At 39.9% G+C, this 17743-nt stretch overlaps 1 protein-coding gene across 1 annotated transcript; it reads left to right on the plus strand.

The window, feature by feature from the left end:
• The first annotated feature begins 1108 nt into the window (after window positions 1-1108).
• POLR1D (polymerase (RNA) I polypeptide D, 16kDa) lies at window positions 1109-13925 on the plus strand. Its single transcript, XM_010005636.1, has 2 exons — window positions 1109-1179; window positions 13367-13925. Exons 1-2 carry the CDS (start codon window positions 1163-1165, stop codon window positions 13650-13652), a joined length of 303 nt encoding a protein of 100 aa, XP_010003938.1. The 5' UTR covers window positions 1109-1162; the 3' UTR covers window positions 13653-13925.
• The last annotated feature ends 3818 nt before the right edge of the window (window positions 13926-17743 follow it).

Consider the following 17743-nt stretch of genomic DNA (forward strand, 5'->3'; position numbering starts at 1 on the left):
TGTTGTTAGTTACCTTTTTTGCACAGTCTATGCACTCACTTGTACTATCAAGATAATGATTGTGTTGTTCGTGTGGTCCAAATGCCAGCAGCCATTCTGGCACATCATAACTGGGAGACCTAAACAATAAATACTCTCTTATCTCCTACTTTCAGTTCCTCAAGCTTTCATTCTTACTGTGTCAGTGTTGTTAATGCTTAGCTTCATATACTGGGTATTACAGCCAGGTACATAACTTCCGTATTCTGTCTTACAGATGTTTTTTGTTGACATGTATAGCTGTTTAGAGTTAACTAACAGAATTGTTAGTTTATGCGTTCAATGTATATAATGCCTTATATTATCTGTTCAATTGGTTTTCCCATTAACTTCAACCATATGCTATAAAGCAATTACTGAAGTTTTATTTGAGATTGAAATTAACTTGCAAAGAGAACTGGAAGACTTGACCTTGCAGGAGTTTTCTATAATTTTCATAATTTAAATTCTCCAATTACTTTTTTTGTGAGCATAGTTATTTAATTGTCTTAGTGGTAGCCTGGCCAGATTGTTCTAGAAAATGCTTATAATACACAGGTTGGTCGTTTTGGATGGTGGTGGGTCATAGACAAAAAGATGAACCCTCAGTTTTACAAAGCTATTGCAGTTTGACAACTGGTAGTTGTGGTGATTTTACTATAATCTGACTGCTTGCTGTTTTGCTGGTGGTGTTTATCTGTGCTCAAAGTAAGTCTGCTGTGGTTGAAAGACTTTAGGAAAAGCCTAAGTGAAGTGACAGCAGGGAGGAGCATTGGCAAGGTGCAGTGACAGGAAATGTGCATTTCAGGGTAGTACACCAGTGTTACTGCTTGATTTCTACTCTTCAATTCATATTGCAATTGTTGTATTTGCAACAGCTTTAATTGCTTTTAATATATCAAAATGTTTAATCTTGGTGCGTAGGAAGCTGAATTGTCTTAATAAGAAAGTCAAAGTGATTCTGGTAGCCTCTTTAGTGCTAAATTCATTACAGTGGAGAAGCTCTCCACCTTATTTACCTAAGTGCATAAAGTGCCAAGTTCTTGTGTTCCACAAATGGTAACTTTTTCTTTTACTCATATTTAGGAAGGCTGTGGAAGAGCTGCTTAAAGAGGCAAAACGTGGGAGAACCAGAGCTGAAACAATGGGAGCTATGGGCTGGTAAGTTGTGCCAAGAGGAAATGAATGCTATGACCAATGCCAAAATAAATTTTACATTTAATGTGTGACAGAAATCTTCTCTACCTTTTAATTTGCTTAATGTTTAAATAATTTGTCTTTATCCAGATACTAATTGCCTGGGCAAAAATTTGAGTCCAGATGAAAAAGAAGCTGAAGTAAATTCTTGCTGCATGAAATTGCTTGACTGAATGTGTTGAGGTCAAAGCAGTTGGAAAACTGGTAGTAGCTTCTGTAATAGTGTTTCCTTATAATAGACTGAATTGCGAAGTTTGAATTGAAACCTCGTGAGTCGTTAAAACAGTGGGTAGCTTCAGTGTGCATGCTGGGTTGGATTGTGTTTAAGTTAAGAGAACTCATGGCCTGACAAAGAAATCTAAACCCTTAATAAAAACAATTAATTATCCTCTAGTAGAGAATCCATGTGTAAATTGCAGCCAAAAATGAACTCAATGTATAATCCGATTTTGGAAGGAGATATTTTTAAATACTAAAAAAACCTGTTAAAACACATGGGCTAATTTGTATTTAAATCTTAAGTGAAATACAGTAGTAATTCTTCAGTGCAGTATTTCCGTTTTTACAGCTAGATGATCATGGCATGCAATGCATGTGCTTGCAATTAATGAAGCAGTAACTTTCTGAGAAGAGTCATTCAACTTAAAATACCGTATATGACACTGATAAGAAGCTAGTGGATCTTGGGATGTTTATACAAGTAGTGCATCAGTTGATTGTGTTAAACTCTGTTGTAGATATGGTTTGGTTTCCTCCACCAACAGTAGTAAAAGATAAGCATGCCCAGTTAGTAAAGTTCTTGGCTGATTTCTTGGCTCTGAGTGTTTTAGTAGCTCTGAAGAGATTCAAATGGTGTCACACTGAAAACAGTTTATTCTTTGTTTTCTAAACAAGTTTTGGGATTTTCATATATTTTACCCAGTATTTCTGCTAGGGTTGCAGTTTACACTCTTAATATTAAAACAGTTACACTGATTTAATCCCCTTGAGTGGTTATAGCTATACTGATACAGCAGGCCTTTACCCTTTCAGCCTTGCCAAATGACCAGGGAAACCAGTGCAGATAATCAGCACCAGGAGATGTTGCATGCATCCAGTTACTGTGGATTTGCAAGTTACTTTTGGATATGGAAACTGATTATTTCTATTGGGAGATAACCAGGTGTCCCTATGCAACTTCCACTGCTGCTTGTGCAGTCAGGAATACCTGCCAGGAGTGTGTATGGACTTTTATTCCTGGCTTTGGCTACTTCTTCCATGTCTGTGAAAGACTAGTGGTCTGCTCAGCAGGCTGTGATGATCAGCTCAGGGTAACATGCAGTTTGCTAAAGCGTGGTGTCCAAGACCTGACAGAGGAGGGGATAGCCAATGGTGACCTGTTCTTCAGAACAGCTACAGATTCCACTAGAGTGACAGAGTGGATGGGTAGGCCAGGGTTGTGTTAGCTGTGTAGGATGAGGGGATTGTTAAGAAGCCTTCAGGCAGAGGAAGACTGTTGATATAAGGATTGACATAGTGATACCCTGAACTGAGACTGTTATAGTAAGGATCCCTTCACCTGCAATGGAACATGAGACTAGCTATACTGGGTCAAACAGGATCCCTGTCTGCAATGTCCTGTCTCCATCAGTGGTCAGGGAGGAAGTGAGGAGAAGTACAACACAGTAGCTGGGCTTCCTCAAGGTGCTATCCCAGCTTTGGACAGTCTGCAGCTCAGGATATCCTGCACTCAGAGATTATTTTTTTAATGTATGATGCTTCTCTAGGAATATTACGCTTTCTGAATTTATCCTTGGAGAGACTGGTAGTAATCTAATTTGTGACAAATCTGCTGCCAGAGAGTTTGGCATAGGTTAGTGTACAGCTGCTGTGTGCAGCCATAAAGAAGCTATAAAGCCCCCCATAGACAGACTCCCAATAAGTCTATGTTGTCTAGTTCTGCAAGTGGAGGAGACAGAACAGCAGCCAGAAGCCTACACTTGTTCTCTTCCCTTTAATATTTTTCATACCCCATTATGCTGTTCTGGTCCTTCTGAAAGGGTGCAACAACTAAGTATTGCATGTACACATGGGAGATGACATAACCCGTAAGATGTTTGAAAGGAGTTAAGTGTCACTCTATAGCAAAATGCCATCAGATGTAACTCATGTTATGGGAAAACCTGAAGGGCTTTAGTAGTTAAATCTAGGACTGACATGTACCCTTGCAATTGTAAGCTACTGTGAGGAAGGTAACTGCTCCTCTGAGCTTTGTGGATACCAAATGAAATTAGCAGAAAAGTTAGTTCATGAAAATGTGTGTTAATAGACCAAATCCAGGAAAGCATGAAGGTAGAAGCAAAGAGACAAAGTCATCATCAGCTTGGCTAAAAGCAGTCTTAACAGGTAAACACAAAACCTTCCTTCCTTGCCAAACTCGAAATGCTTGCAGGTGTGTTTCATGAGGACTTCTGGGATTTCCTCAGCCCTTTGTCAGAGGAGTCCTGGAGAAGAGATGCACAAACCCTGGAGACATCTAGTGTAAGGCCATCAATCCCGCATTGGCACTGGATAGTTGAAGCAACTCGGCCTATGAAGAAAAGATTTGTTCTGCCATCTGTCTTTGGGTAAGGAGAAGCAGAGGCTGCTACTGCTCATACTTCACTGATTCCAGTTTATATTGGGCACCAGCCATTGCTGGATACTCGGAAATAAATTTTTGAAGTCAGTGGCATTTCACAGGATTTGGTTAAAGGGAGGTGTGTGGGGAGGTGGCATTCCCTGGGAACAGTATTGTGCATTCCAATACAAAGGAGTAGTGTCTTCTGGTGGGTGTTGATTGAAGCAAAACCTTAGCCAGCAAGCCTCTGAACATGTTTTGGGATTGCTTTCAGGTTCAAGCCACTGCTTCATTACTGCCCAGACTGAGTAGTTCTCCATAGCTTGAGTGCACTGCTTGATGAAGTTCCCCAGGCAACCCTACCTAACTTTTTGTTGTCTTCTTGTGTGAGATGGATAGTCAGCTGCTGTTTGAGCCCAAGTTGCAAGCATGCAAGCTAGCCTAGCTGACAGGTACAGAAAAAATATACCAAGTGGTCATCCTTTAGCCCACAGTCTTATACAAAGACTCAGCTTTGAAATACGTTACTAGTATTCCAGTTTGGGAATGTTTTACCAATGTTACAATGTGTTCCAACTTTGCTGTAAATGACATGGGTAGGTGCTGCAACAAGTAGGGATTAGATGACAGTAAAAGGCAGGCTTGTCCCAAACAGGGAGCTTGGTGATGATACCAGGCAAGAGCATCTGCAGGAAGGGAAATTACCTGAGACTCTCTGCACATGGAGTAACTATCAGTATTGCCACTGGGCTGCGTGAGCTCTTTGATTCAGAGTCTCACTGCCCTCCAGGCTCTCAGGACTGCTTAGATTGGCAGTTATTAGCTTCATAGGAAGTTAATCCAAGAAATACTGGATATTCCTATTTGTAGATCTCACAATATTGCCTTTCAGGTATTGAGTTGTTCCTTGAATGTCCTCGAGATTCTGGCTCTCAACACTACAGTATTCCTAGTTCCTCCAGTGCTCTGTTTGTATGTACTCTGTGTCCATAATGATTCTTGTTGGGGGTCTCCCATATCCTTATGATCCCACATGATGTAGATTCTGATTATGATGTTTCTGTTTCAAGTGTTGGTAGAGCTAATTGCAAGTAAGAAAAGCTATGAGAGATGGGTAAGGAAGAATCCTCTTCTTGAAGCGTCTTAATCCTGCAAAAGTTGAGCAAAAGAGGGCAGAATCTGGGGCTAAATCTCAGTGATGTTGGAACTTCAGAGGTGAGAATAGACAAGAGAGCAGCTGTCAGAAACACTTGAAGGGCCAGCTGGATCCAGGATGGGACGTGGTGGACAGATATTGTAAGAACATTTGAAACAGATAAATGTGTCCTAGATTCATCAGATAGAATAAAGCTGTAAGGTATTGGGATTTTTATTGTGTGTCTAGGTAAAGTCAAGCTAAAAACTTTAATGGAGAAAAGCATTTAAAATGCCATACAAAAGCTACTGAGTGGAAAAGGTCTAGAGGCTTTCCCTGCCTCCAGCCTCCCCAATGTATAGGACTGATCTTCAAAGATTTGGTAGCAAGTGAGCTGACGCTGAACTGAATGTAATCTTGGCTTTAAAATCTTACCTAAAATAAGATATGGAAAATGAGATATTTTAGGATGGTTTGTTCATATCTGCATTGCAAGATTAGATGAAGTTGCAGAAAGGAGATAAAAGTTGGAAGCATTAAATTATTTTTAACCCTATTGTAAAGTAATCCTAAAATTGCTTTCATTCCTATAAATAACTTTCTGTTCAGTATCAAATATGTTAGTCTGAAGTAGTGCAGAATACAGAATAACAAAGGTAATGTTGAAGGGTGTGAGAACACTGGAACTGCAAAATGCTGTATTGAATCTTGTCTTTGAATGGGTGTTGCATGACTGTGCAGAAATACTGCACTGTGATTCCACTATATCTCTTTCATTTGAATGTGGAGAGAAGGAGAAACTGAAATCTTGGAATCAGAGCACGGGTTCCCATCCAAAGTCCTGCCAGCTACATCAACTGCCAAGACCATACATAAAAGCTTTCAGTGTCATCCCAGGCATCCTCTTTTGTAAGATCCCCTGTGAAAAGATAACAGCCCAGATTAGTTAGTTTGGCAAAACAACCTCTAGCAGCTCTGTTTGTTTTGCTTTCAGTCTTTCTTCTGTTAAGTACGGTATTTTCCATGGCAGTTTGGAAGTGGTAGAAATGTACTTGTAAATTCACACGTAATGAACTCCGTTTCCTGGAAAGATCTGATTTACGCTGTGTGCTGAGGCTGACTGTGCCAAGCCTGTTTGATGTGTCCAGTTACTCAGAAGAGAAGAGACTGTGGCTCATGGCAATGTACTCTTGTGCCTTAAATGGTGTCAGCATGTTTTACTGTTAAGAGCTTGTGTGGTACATTCTCTGCTAAACTGCACTACTACTCTTGGTGACAGGTATTGGCTGGAAATTCTGTGTTATTGCACAGAAGTTGGCATAAAATGTCAAAAGTAGAGTTAAGATTTGACCTGTGTTTGCAATAACAGAGTTAACCTTTTTTCTTGCTCAAAATGAGATGGTGACATTTCGTCATTGCATTCTGGAGAGATTTTGGGGGTTTGTGGGACTTAACCTGTGGGTAAGAATAGCTTGATTTAGCTTACTGAAGCATGCAAAGTAAAAAGTGAACCCTTACATTGAATGAATACATTGCCACAGAACTGAAGTTCACTTTGTAGAGAAGACTGCTCTAGAATTGCAGGCTGTGTGCTTGCTCTGGTCGTACCTGCAGCCAGGCTTCAGGCATGATGCAGTTTGGAACATGTGTTTTAAAAATAAAATAAAGAAAACATATTAAAATCTATACTGTGGCACTGTTGGCTAGTCAGCAGTATTTCAATCTCCTTTACGTAAGCTGATCTTGCCTCCCAGCCCTTCAGAACTTAAACTGACAGCAAAGCTATCAGAAAATCATAGAATGTTAGGGGTTGGAAGGGACCTCTGGAGATCAAGTCCAATCCACCTGCCAGAGCAGGACCACCTAGGGCAGGTCACACAAAACTCATTTAGATGGGTCTTGAAAGTCTTCAGAGAAGGGGACTCCACAACCTCTCTGGGCAGCCAGTTCCAGTGCTCCATAATCCTCACAGTAAAGAAGTTCTTCCTTATGTTGAGGTGGAACTTCCTGTGTTCTAGTTTGCATCCATTCCCTCTTTACTATCACACGGCACGACTCAAAAGAGACTGACCCTTCTTGACACTTCGGATACTTATAAACATTAATAAGATTCTCTCTAAGTCTTCTCCAGACTAAACAGCCCCATGTCTCTCAGCCTTTCCTCATAAGACAGGTGTTCCAGTCCCTTAATCATCCTCTTACGACTCCCTCGAGTAAATCCCTATCCTTCTTGAGCTGAGGAGCCCAGAACTGGACACAATACTCCAGATGTGGTCTCACTAGGGAAGGGTAGAGTAGAGGGGGAGGAGAACCTCCCTCGGTCTGCTGGACACACTCTTCCTAATGCACCCCAGGATACCATTGGCCTTTTTGGCCACAGGAGCACAATGCTGTCCCATGGATAACTTGTTGTCCACCAGGGCTTCAAAGTCCTTCTCCACAGAGCTGCTTTCTAGCAGGTCAGGTCCTGATCTGTACTGGTGCATGTTGTTACTCCTCCTTAGGTGCAGGACTCTGTTTGCTGAACCTCATTAATTTCCTTTTTGCCCAGCTGTCCAAATCTTGCTAAATGGCCATGCAGCCTTCAGGGAGATTGGAACAGAAGCTAAGGTTAGAATGCAAAAAAGGTAATCTTAACAATAAAATATACTACTTGTAGCTAAATTAAACAGTAAAAGATAACCATTAAAATGTTGGCAGCTTACTTAGTAATAAGTTTTATACCAGGCCTAGAACATTAATTATCAACTTTAAAAGGATTCTAGAATCTTAACATTTAAAACTTAACTATGAACAATTGCTGAATATTAAGTGCACTAATAAAGACCATAAAGGAGTTAATATCTCGCACCCTTGCCCAGCTGCAGCTGGGTGTCCCTGGATGGGTCTTAGTTCTTGAGAATTGACCTCTCCTTCCCACTGGAGACAAGATCCAGCAATCTCTGGGGAAAGTGTATGGGAAGTCTGCTGATCAAATACAGGACCAGACTTTTACAGAATAAAATGGATTGACTGCTGTCATTTAACTATATAGCTGTACCTCCAACATCTCTCATTGGGGAATAAAAGGAAAAGAGTAGAAAAAAGCCCAAAGACCCTGTTCTCACCAAGCAAACTCTTTGTTTATCTGTTCATTATTTCTATGTCTCTGTTTCAGGCCTAGTTGTGGCTGGGCTGAACTCCGTGTTCTTTGACACCGGAGAGCAGTTGGTGTTATGAACATCAACTTGGTCCTCTGTTCATACCTTTCAAAGTTGTTACTCAGAGCTTGTTAGGCCCTTTCCCATGGGAATGTCTTCACACTAGGCCTGGGCCTGTAAAATTGAAAGACAAAAAGCAATTGAATCACAGAAGGAAAATGAGACAGTCATATTGAAAGACGGAGCATCCTGCTACACTAAGGTCTAAGAAAACCAACAGGATGCTGGGTTGCATGAGTAAGTTCATCACCAGCAGAGATAAAGAAGTCATCACTCCACTCTCCTCAGCACTTGTCAGACCACACCTGGGTTGCTGTGTTTAGTTCTGGTCCCTGCTATACAAAAAACATGTGGACAGGCTGGAGAGGGTCCAGAGAAGGGCCGCAAAGGTGGGCCACAAAGGGCTTCAAAAGAAAGAAGCCTGCTCCATGAGGAAAGGCTGAGATAACAGGTTTGTTCAGCCTTGAGAAAAGAGGGGTTTGGGGAGACCTTATTACTGTGTTCCTGTACTTAAAGGGTAGCTACTAAGAAGATGGAGACTCCCTATTTACAAGGGTTACTCCTCCTTAGGTGCAGGACTCTGTTTGCTGAACCTCATTAATTTCCTTTTTGCCCAGCTGTCCAAATCTTGCTAAATGGCCATGCAGCCTTCAGGGAGATTGGAACAGAAGCTAAGGTTAGAATGCAAAAAAGGTAATCTTAACAATAAAATATACTACTTGTAGCTAAATTAAACAGTAAAAGATAACCATTAAAATGTTGGCAGCTTACTTAGTAATAAGTTTTATACCAGGCCTAGAACATTAATTATCAACTTTAAAAGGATTCTAGAATCTTAACATTTAAAACTTAACTATGAACAATTGCTGAATATTAAGTGCACTAATAAAGACCATAAAGGAGTTAATATCTCGCACCCTTGCCCAGCTGCAGCTGGGTGTCCCTGGATGGGTCTTAGTTCTTGAGAATTGACCTCTCCTTCCCACTGGAGACAAGATCCAGCAATCTCTGGGGAAAGTGTATGGGAAGTCTGCTGATCAAATACAGGACCAGACTTTTACAGAATAAAATGGATTGACTGCTGTCATTTAACTATATAGCTGTACCTCCAACATCTCTCATTGGGGAATAAAAGGAAAAGAGTAGAAAAAAGCCCAAAGACCCTGTTCTCACCTAGCAAACTCTTTGTTTATCTGTTCATTATTTCTATGTCTCTGTTTCAGGCCTAGTTGTGGCTGGGCTGAACTCCGTGTTCTTTGACACCGGAGAGCAGTTGGTGTTATGAACATCAACTTGGTCCTCTGTTCATACCTTTCAAAGTTGTTACTCAGAGCTTGTTAGGCCCTTTCCCATGGGAATGTCTTCACACTAGGCCTGGGCCTGTAAAATTGAAAGACAAAAAGCAATTGAATCACAGAAGGAAAATGAGACAGGCATATTGAAAGACGGAGCATCCTGCTACACTAAGGTCTAAGAAAACCAACAGGATGCTGGGTTGCATGAGTAAGTTCATCACCAGCAGAGATAAAGAAGTCATCACTCCACTCTCCTCAGCACTTGTCAGACCACACCTGGGTTGCTGTGTTTAGTTCTGGTCCCTGCTATACAAAAAACATGTGGACAGGCTGGAGAGGGTCCAGAGAAGGGCCACAAAGGTGGGCCACAAAGGGCTTCAAAAGAAAGAAGCCTGCTCCATGAGGAAAGGCTGAGATAACAGGTTTGTTCAGCCTTGAGAAAAGAGGGGTTTGGGGAGACCTTATTACTGTGTTCCTGTACTTAAAGGGTAGCTACTAAGAAGATGGAGACTCCCTATTTACAAGGGGTCACATGGAAAAGACAAGGGCTAATGGGTGTGAGTTACTCCTGGGGAGATCCCGATTGGATGCCAGAAGAAAATTTTTCACTATGAGAACAGTTGGACATTGGAATAATCTTCCTAGCAAAGTAGCGGGTTCCTTAATATTCGGTATTTTTAAGACTCAGCTTGACAGGGTGCTGGGCCACTTCACCGAAGTCATGTTCCATACTAGAAAGGTTGGACCAGATGGTCCTTGTGGACCCTTCCAACCTGGCAATAGAAGTTCTATGATTAATGGTTCTATGACTGATGTTTCTTTCTGGTGCTGTAACTTAACTGCTGCTTTGTGAAAGCCTGTTGGCTTGCTTTTGTCACTGTACGATGGTAAACTAATGGCACGTCTTAGCTGACTCTGAAGCCCTACATTTCTCATCAGTGTTCATTCTTAGTATAGCCCAGGCAGCACTCATTGTGCTTAAGCAAGGTGAATTTATTTAGGACAGATTGTCTCATTCTGGTGCTGTATATATTAGTGCTCAATCAGTGCATTGCCGCTTACAGGGCAAGATAGCAAATGAGATGTATATGCACAAAACCAAGATTTATTGTAAGTAGTAGAAGATCTTTAAAATTGGGCTAAAAGGCATAAATCCAATTACCCAAATGTTAGGATATTAAGATAACAAAACAATAAGGCAACCTAACAAACAGCCAAATATCCAATAACTGGTAAAAAGGCTAATTGTTTGAGTGCTGGCAGCTTTCTTAATGCTCTAGAGCAGTGATAAAAGTAATACCTTAAGGTAATGTTCAAGATAGTGGTTGCAGTCTTCTCTCCTAGAGTCTTAAAGTTCCAAAGCTTTAAAGTTAAAGCTTTCTTTAAGATTTAAAACTAGTTAATGTAGATATGAATAAAAATTCATATATTAGGATTTTATATTTCTTACCTTTCCTCTGGGTGTGCTGAAGTGTCCCTTCCAGCCTCCTAAGGAATCACCATTCAAACAGGCTTCCCTGCTGGAGGAGAGAAGGTCCAGCACACCACCTAGGCAAAGTGTGCAGGAGTCTCTCTGATAAAAGATGGAACCAGGCTTTTATAGAATAGTGATTGGCTGCTGTTATTTAACTGCTTAGCCATACCTGCAAAATCCCCTCTTGGAGAACAAAAGGGAAACACAGAGAAAAAATGAGAGAAACTTTTTTCTCACTTTTCTTGGTTGTCTAGCCATTCTTGTTTTGCCTCCATTTGGCCTAGCTGTGGCTAAGCTGAGCTCTGTGTTGTTCAACGCAGGAGAGCAGCTGGCAGCACAGGCAGCAACTTGGCCTTCTGTTTGTGCTTTAAAGGTTGTTACCAGTTCAGAGTTTGCTGTGTGTTTTGCTTTACCATGGGAACCCTCCAACTCCAGGCTAGGTGCAGTGAAACTGAGAGACAGAGAGCAATTGAATCACAAAGGGAAACTGAGGCAGGCACACTGAGACTGAGTGCCCTGCTACATGCTTTAGCTCTTTAAGAAAAAGCAAGAGGAAGGAGACAGAAGTGAAACATCATTTGCCTGGAAAACTGCCCTTCTTGGCAGGAAGGGTTGTGGTACAACAGTTTAGTGCTGGCATAAGACATACAGAGGATGTACGTGTTGGCTCATTTATGTTGTGTCTTGAGTTGAACTTGTGCCATGGCATGTTCAGCACCATGTTGTAGCTAATGTACCTTGAAGTAGAAACCCTATTGTACTAACATATGTTAGCATTGTGTTTTTCCTTAGTAATTTCCTTAGTTAATGCATAAATGCTATCTCCCTACTTTACAAAACTGCTATATTAGATACAGATCTAGACTTTTAAAGTGTTGCTTTTCTTTTTTATCAAGATTTGAGCAAAATGCTGAAGATGTATGTGCAGACAGCTCTAAGATTTATGTGCAGACTAACTCTGGAACTAGTTATGCTGTAGAATTACGTCAAGAAGTACCTAATGGAAATAAAACAATGTGGCTGGCTAATGTGTACTTCTGAACTGACTCTTAAGTTCTTTGAGGATTTAAGACAAGAACAATTAACAATAATACTTAGTAGGCAGACATGAAGCAAAACACCACAGTAATTGGCATGTCCAGTTAAAAGTCATCAAGCATGCTGAATAACCAGATGAGATCTTCATTACAGTTTTCTTCTTGGTCTGATACCCCAGTTCTTCAGAGGTGTCCAAGAATTTTTTTTAATGGCCAGAGGAAAATTTCTGCACTTACACAAAATATTCAAGTAGAGTAGTTGATCTTAACGTTGTGGTGTTAGGTTTCTTTGGCTCCATAGTTGATTCAGTAAGTGGCACTGTGATTTCCAACAACTCTGCATTTTTAGAATAATCCTGTAATTTCTCCATTAGCATACAGACTCAAAAATGTTGTGAAGCCAAACACCATAGTAGCTCCTACTATAAACTAAGTTTTCAGAGTGATTTCTGCTTACTGCAGGAATATATTGAAACTTATTTTTTTTCTCAGTCCCTTCTTTTAGACATGATGAATTGGGAATAAGTAGCATACAAGTGATACCAAATAGCTAAATAAATGTAGAGTAATGGTTTACTAAAACTAGCTGATAAATTATGTGCAGAAGTGTTAAGCCACAAGAGGAGAAAGTCAGAAACAATAAAGGAGAGTTGCATAACTATCCTTTCTGTGTGAGAAAAAGAAAATATTTTGTTTGTGGGTTGCCAAAGATAAAATCTGTATGCCTTGTGTCTTGTTTTTTACTACAGCTGATTGGGTTCTTCATGCAAGTCTATTTTTTTTTTCTTTTCTAAGTATCTCAGTTTATGAAATAATGCTGACTTTAGCAGATAATCTTGTAGATTATTCTGATTTAATTTAGAATATGTTATTAAATATGTTATTCCCGAATACGTAAGATAAGCACTCTCAACCTTAAAACAAATAATATATTGTCATCCTCTGCTTCCCTCTGCACACACTACCTTGTGAAAATAATGTGGGTTTTCACTGTACAGAAATAAAACAATTTACATAGAATCATCAAGGTTGGAAGGGACCTTAAAGATTAAGTTCCAACCCCCCTGCCACGAGCAGGGAACCCTACCACTAGACCAAGATGCACAAAACCTCGTCCAACCTGGCCTTAAAAACCTCCAGGGATGGGGTATCAACAACCTCCCTGGGCAACCCCTTCCAGGTCCTCACCACCCTTATACCAAAGAACCTATATCATCGTATAAAGAGTAAGATAAAAGGAGATTGGAGACAACCTTGAGCATATCTTTCTGTACTGAGAGTTTACACTAGGTGGCATGCAAGGAAAGCCAAAAGCACAAACCTGTCTTAAAATTACTGAAGTTAAAAATCTCGAGAGTTGTTTCCGGATGTTTTTATTTTGTGTTTTGATCACTTTTAAATGTCTTTACAGGTTGAAATGTCCTCTTGCTGGTACAAATAAAAGGTTTCTTATTAATACCATCAAAAACACGTTGCCGTCTCAAAAAGAACAGGACCAAGAACGTGAGCAGAAGGAAGACAGTAAGGAACCTGAGCCAAACAAAAGCAGGAAAGAAGAAAAACCAAAGAAGCGTAGAATTCATCCATACACACCCAGCTTTCAGTCCAGAAGGAGAGTCAGCTACTCTCCTCCAAGGCACCGAAACAGGAACCAGCACACAAAGGATAAGCATGAAAAGCGATCAAGCAAACGATGAGGAGAGAAGAGTAATGAATGTGTTGTTCCAAGCCAGGAATGTTATTAAGCATCAGACTGCAGGGATGTCTCAGTTTTTCAGGAGAGGTTGCTGTTCAAAATTGAATTTTGAAGCAAGTGGCTTGTGTGAGAACTTGAGGTAGCTTTAGAAAACCTTTCTTTGGGACCTTAAAGGGAAAAGCATAGTGCAGCGTAAATCTTTTGGCTGTTTCAGAACAGACATTCCTCTCCCTTTACTCCATTCCTCTCTCCCCTTCTGACTAAGCTTAAGGTCTTGGTGATAGAGCATGATTCGTCTCACTGTCCAATACAACTCGTTTAGTCATGCCTCTTTTTAAAATAAATTTAAATTGAGCAGAAATCTATTTATTGTATACATTGGGCAGAACTTCCTTGCTGCTAACCAACAGAGAAGTTTTGAGTGTTTGGGTTGGGTTAGTTTAGTTTTACAGAATCTAGAAGGGAAAGCCGGTCAGTGCCTGGCCAAGCTCATGCATTTTGTATAGACTATAAAAGTTGCTTTCTTCAGTATAGAAAGAACAAAAATAAAATTTGTTAACAAGGATAATGCTAGTTTTCCTTTCTAGGAGGAACTACCAGGATGTACTGATTCTGCTTGTTATTGTATATTCACAAACCTGTTGTAGATAGTAATAAACATTACCCCTAAAAAGCCATAACTGCAATAATTGTCTCTGTTTAGGCTTCCCTCTGTAAGGAAGTAGTTTGAACAGTCTGTTGTCATGGTGCTTTCAAAACAAACCTTGAAAACAAAATTATCTTGTCCTCTTTCCATTGCTAGGAAGTTTCCAACTAAATGCATAATACTAGAAATGCAGAGGTGATACTTAAAAACAGTCAAATGCTCACTTTTCAAGCCTGTGTGACAGTTCTGTAGTGGTACAGTTCTTAAACTTGTGATGACTTGGAGCACATATAATACACATCAGCATATTCTGTGTCTCACTTCTCTTTGTGTTACAATAACAACCTTCTGTGTGAAATATTTTGTATTTCAGTATTCTCAAAAATAATTGTTTCGAACATAGGTTTCTGGTTTTAAGTGTGTTGAAAATAAAAGCGAAAATGTTCATGAAAAGTGCTTCGTGGGATTAATGCTTTTAATGGATTTTTTAACTGATAGGGTCTTTCTCCTGTGAGGGACAGAGCTTCATGGCCCTTCAGTGTTGTGTCAGGGCAAGAGTGCCACCTATAGGCTTATCGTCTCTTACCGCCTCGTCTTGCTATCCTGTCTTTTCTCGGAGAGATCACTCTAACTAAGAGATAGGGAGACCAACTGTGGCTGAATTTTGATGCATGAGCTGGGAATTACTCTTCTGAATAATGGGAAGACAGTTAAGCAGACGCTGAGGCCACGCATGGCTTCCAGGGTCAGCACATCCATCAAAGTGAGATACTTTCATATTCCCACTGAGGAGCTGTGGATAGATACTCTGTTATCCTGCAGGATCCATAGCACTGTAATAGAAGTCCCAGTCTTTCAAAATATGTCAAATTATTTGAGTGGGACCAAGGAAAAAGTAGTATTTTTGGAGAATGTGGTTTTGAAGAATCTTTGGTTTAAGTAAACTGATGTTGTTTGCAGTCCTTATTTTGCAGGACACTGCCTGTGTTCTCCTTAACCTTTTGGAAGGACAGCACCTATAGTGCCAGCCAGGCTCTGCTGCAGTGGCACCACTGGATGGATGTGGCTTTGCAGCAGAGAATTCATCTTACCATTGGTCAGGGTTGGGGCTGGAGATGATCCCTGTGAATTCTTGCTGGTCTGGTTTGCAGTGACAATATTGTGTCCTGAGAGCTTTCTGCACTCAGGCCTTCAAACACCCCGTTAGGATAAGTGCTGCTCTTGATTCTATATTAATTTAAGCCAAGGCTTTCAGGTAGGGAAGGTGTTTAGAGTAAGCTTTCAAAATGAGTTTGGATTGTTGACAGAGTGCTTCCATGCTAGAAATGCTCAGCTAGAGGATCTGACATGACCTAAACCAAACAGCTGGAGAAAGCCTGACTTCATCACTGGTGGCAGTTTCAGACCTAATTCCACTTTTTTCTGACTTACTGAATTACTAATCTTTCATTGGTTCATTCCATATTTTTAGTGCTGCCATTTGTAAGTATACATAATAAAAACAACTGCTGCTTGTTAACTGTTCTTAAAGCAAGTCTTCACTTTTTAAGTAAAAAATTTTGTTCATAAAGCCCCGTTTGTCTTGCATCTGCAATGGCTTATGTTGTACTACACACACATCATGGTTATATCTTAAAAATCGGATTTTAACCCTGAAGTTTAAAGCTGAATGTGACTTTTCAAAGTGTGTTTTAAACTCTTGTATCTTAGAACAGTTGTTACTAGTTACTTTAACTAGTAACAACTGTTCTAAGATACAGGAGTAAAATAGGTAAATACATAAATAAATAAGTAATATATTTTTGGTTTCAGCTTCCCACAGCAGCGTGTTGCAGCCTAGTTGCTCACATGGGAGGGAAATGCACCTGATGTTAATGTTACTGCAGTGATACTCCAAAGGTGTTTATCTGTGAGCTACTAACTTTCTCTTTGTTTAGCTTCAGTGCACAATGTATGGACAGCAGAGTTTATTCAGGTAGGGCATTCTCCTGCCATAAGCACAAGAACTTGTTAATTAGACTTTATTATTATGTTGGACAGGAATCTTTCAGAATTGTGATTTTCATCAACCTGATACTGAATATAGATCATAAAACAATGTGAAAGAGGAGGAGAAAACATCTTATAATCAGGCTTTATGAAATACTTTTATTACTTTTGACTGTCAGGGATTATAATAATGTGCAATTCTTAGTCATTGTACAGCCTCTCCTCTTTTGTAAACCAGTTTGAATTATTTACAATGAATCAAGAAGGTCCAAGAAAAGCCCAACAGATTTGATGTATAACATAGCTTAAAGGCAAAAACAGACCCTGTTTTTTAGATTGATCCAAGTTTGCTGCAAACAAGTTTCTTGAGGTGCAGTTTTAAGAGCATTCCTTAGTGATTTATTAAATTTCTACAGCAAACTAGTTAACAAAGGAGATGTAAATGTTTATACATCAGTGGAATAATGTAGCAGGAGGGGGTTGCTTTTCCTGCACAAGCAGAACTGGTTTTTGTATTGTGGCTGCAAGTTGATCACTGAGAAGCATGTTTACTCTCCTGCCCCATCAGAGCTGTCATTAATAATTATGTGTTTTCAGTTAATTAAACTGGAACAACACGAAAGTAGACTTGCTTGGATAAGTAGTAAGAAAACATATTTGGATTGTGTTTGGAGAAGGATCTTATTCATTTTATCAGTAGAGCCACTGATCCACCATATCTTTATTCATGTGAGTGATCTTTGCACTTGCAAATAATCCTGTTGTAGCTTACTATCTATGAATGGACCTCTCATCTGCATTAATACACTTTGTTTTAGTGACTGTCAATAGGAAATAGTCAATAGTAAATGCTAGAGGGCATAGCTCCATTAAAAAAATAAACTTAAAAATTTTCCAAGCTCTATATATCCATACCCTCATTTCCAAATACAATAGTCTTAATATAGAAAACAAACAAACAAACAAACCTGAAAAAAAACCCACTCAAATACTTTTATGCAAAATATTTAGCAGCCTCTCACAGTTGAAAATGAACACTGTGGATGTATCTTCCTTATTTGTTACATATATGTTCAGTATTGCTTAGACTCCGAACGTACCAAATGCAGTTTTGGTAACTCTCAGACAGCTGCCCCCACCTTACAAGATGTTTCTAGAAGACTCCATCCATCCTGAATCTCAAAACATTGAAGCTCCATCTCTGTGCAACAAAAATAAACTTCTGTTTGTATGGGAAAGCAATAAGATTATGCTGTTTTTACAAAAAAAAACAAACCTGCTGGTTTTACATTATTAACTGCTGCCAAAAATTACCAACCTTGTGTTATGGCTGGAATGTTGAGCCATGTACTTTAGGCTAAGGAGAAGCGCAAATTCTGTGTAGTTCTCCCAAGAGTGTCCTGTGTCTTTTATACTGCAATTGCATAGGACTGGCTGCACAGGGGCTGTGTGGGAAG

The sequence above is a fragment of the Chaetura pelagica genome, unplaced genomic scaffold, assembly GCF_000747805.2.
Source record: "Chaetura pelagica isolate M959 unplaced genomic scaffold, ChaPel_1.0 scaffold269, whole genome shotgun sequence".
Classification (NCBI taxonomy): Eukaryota; Metazoa; Chordata; class Aves; order Apodiformes; family Apodidae; genus Chaetura; species Chaetura pelagica.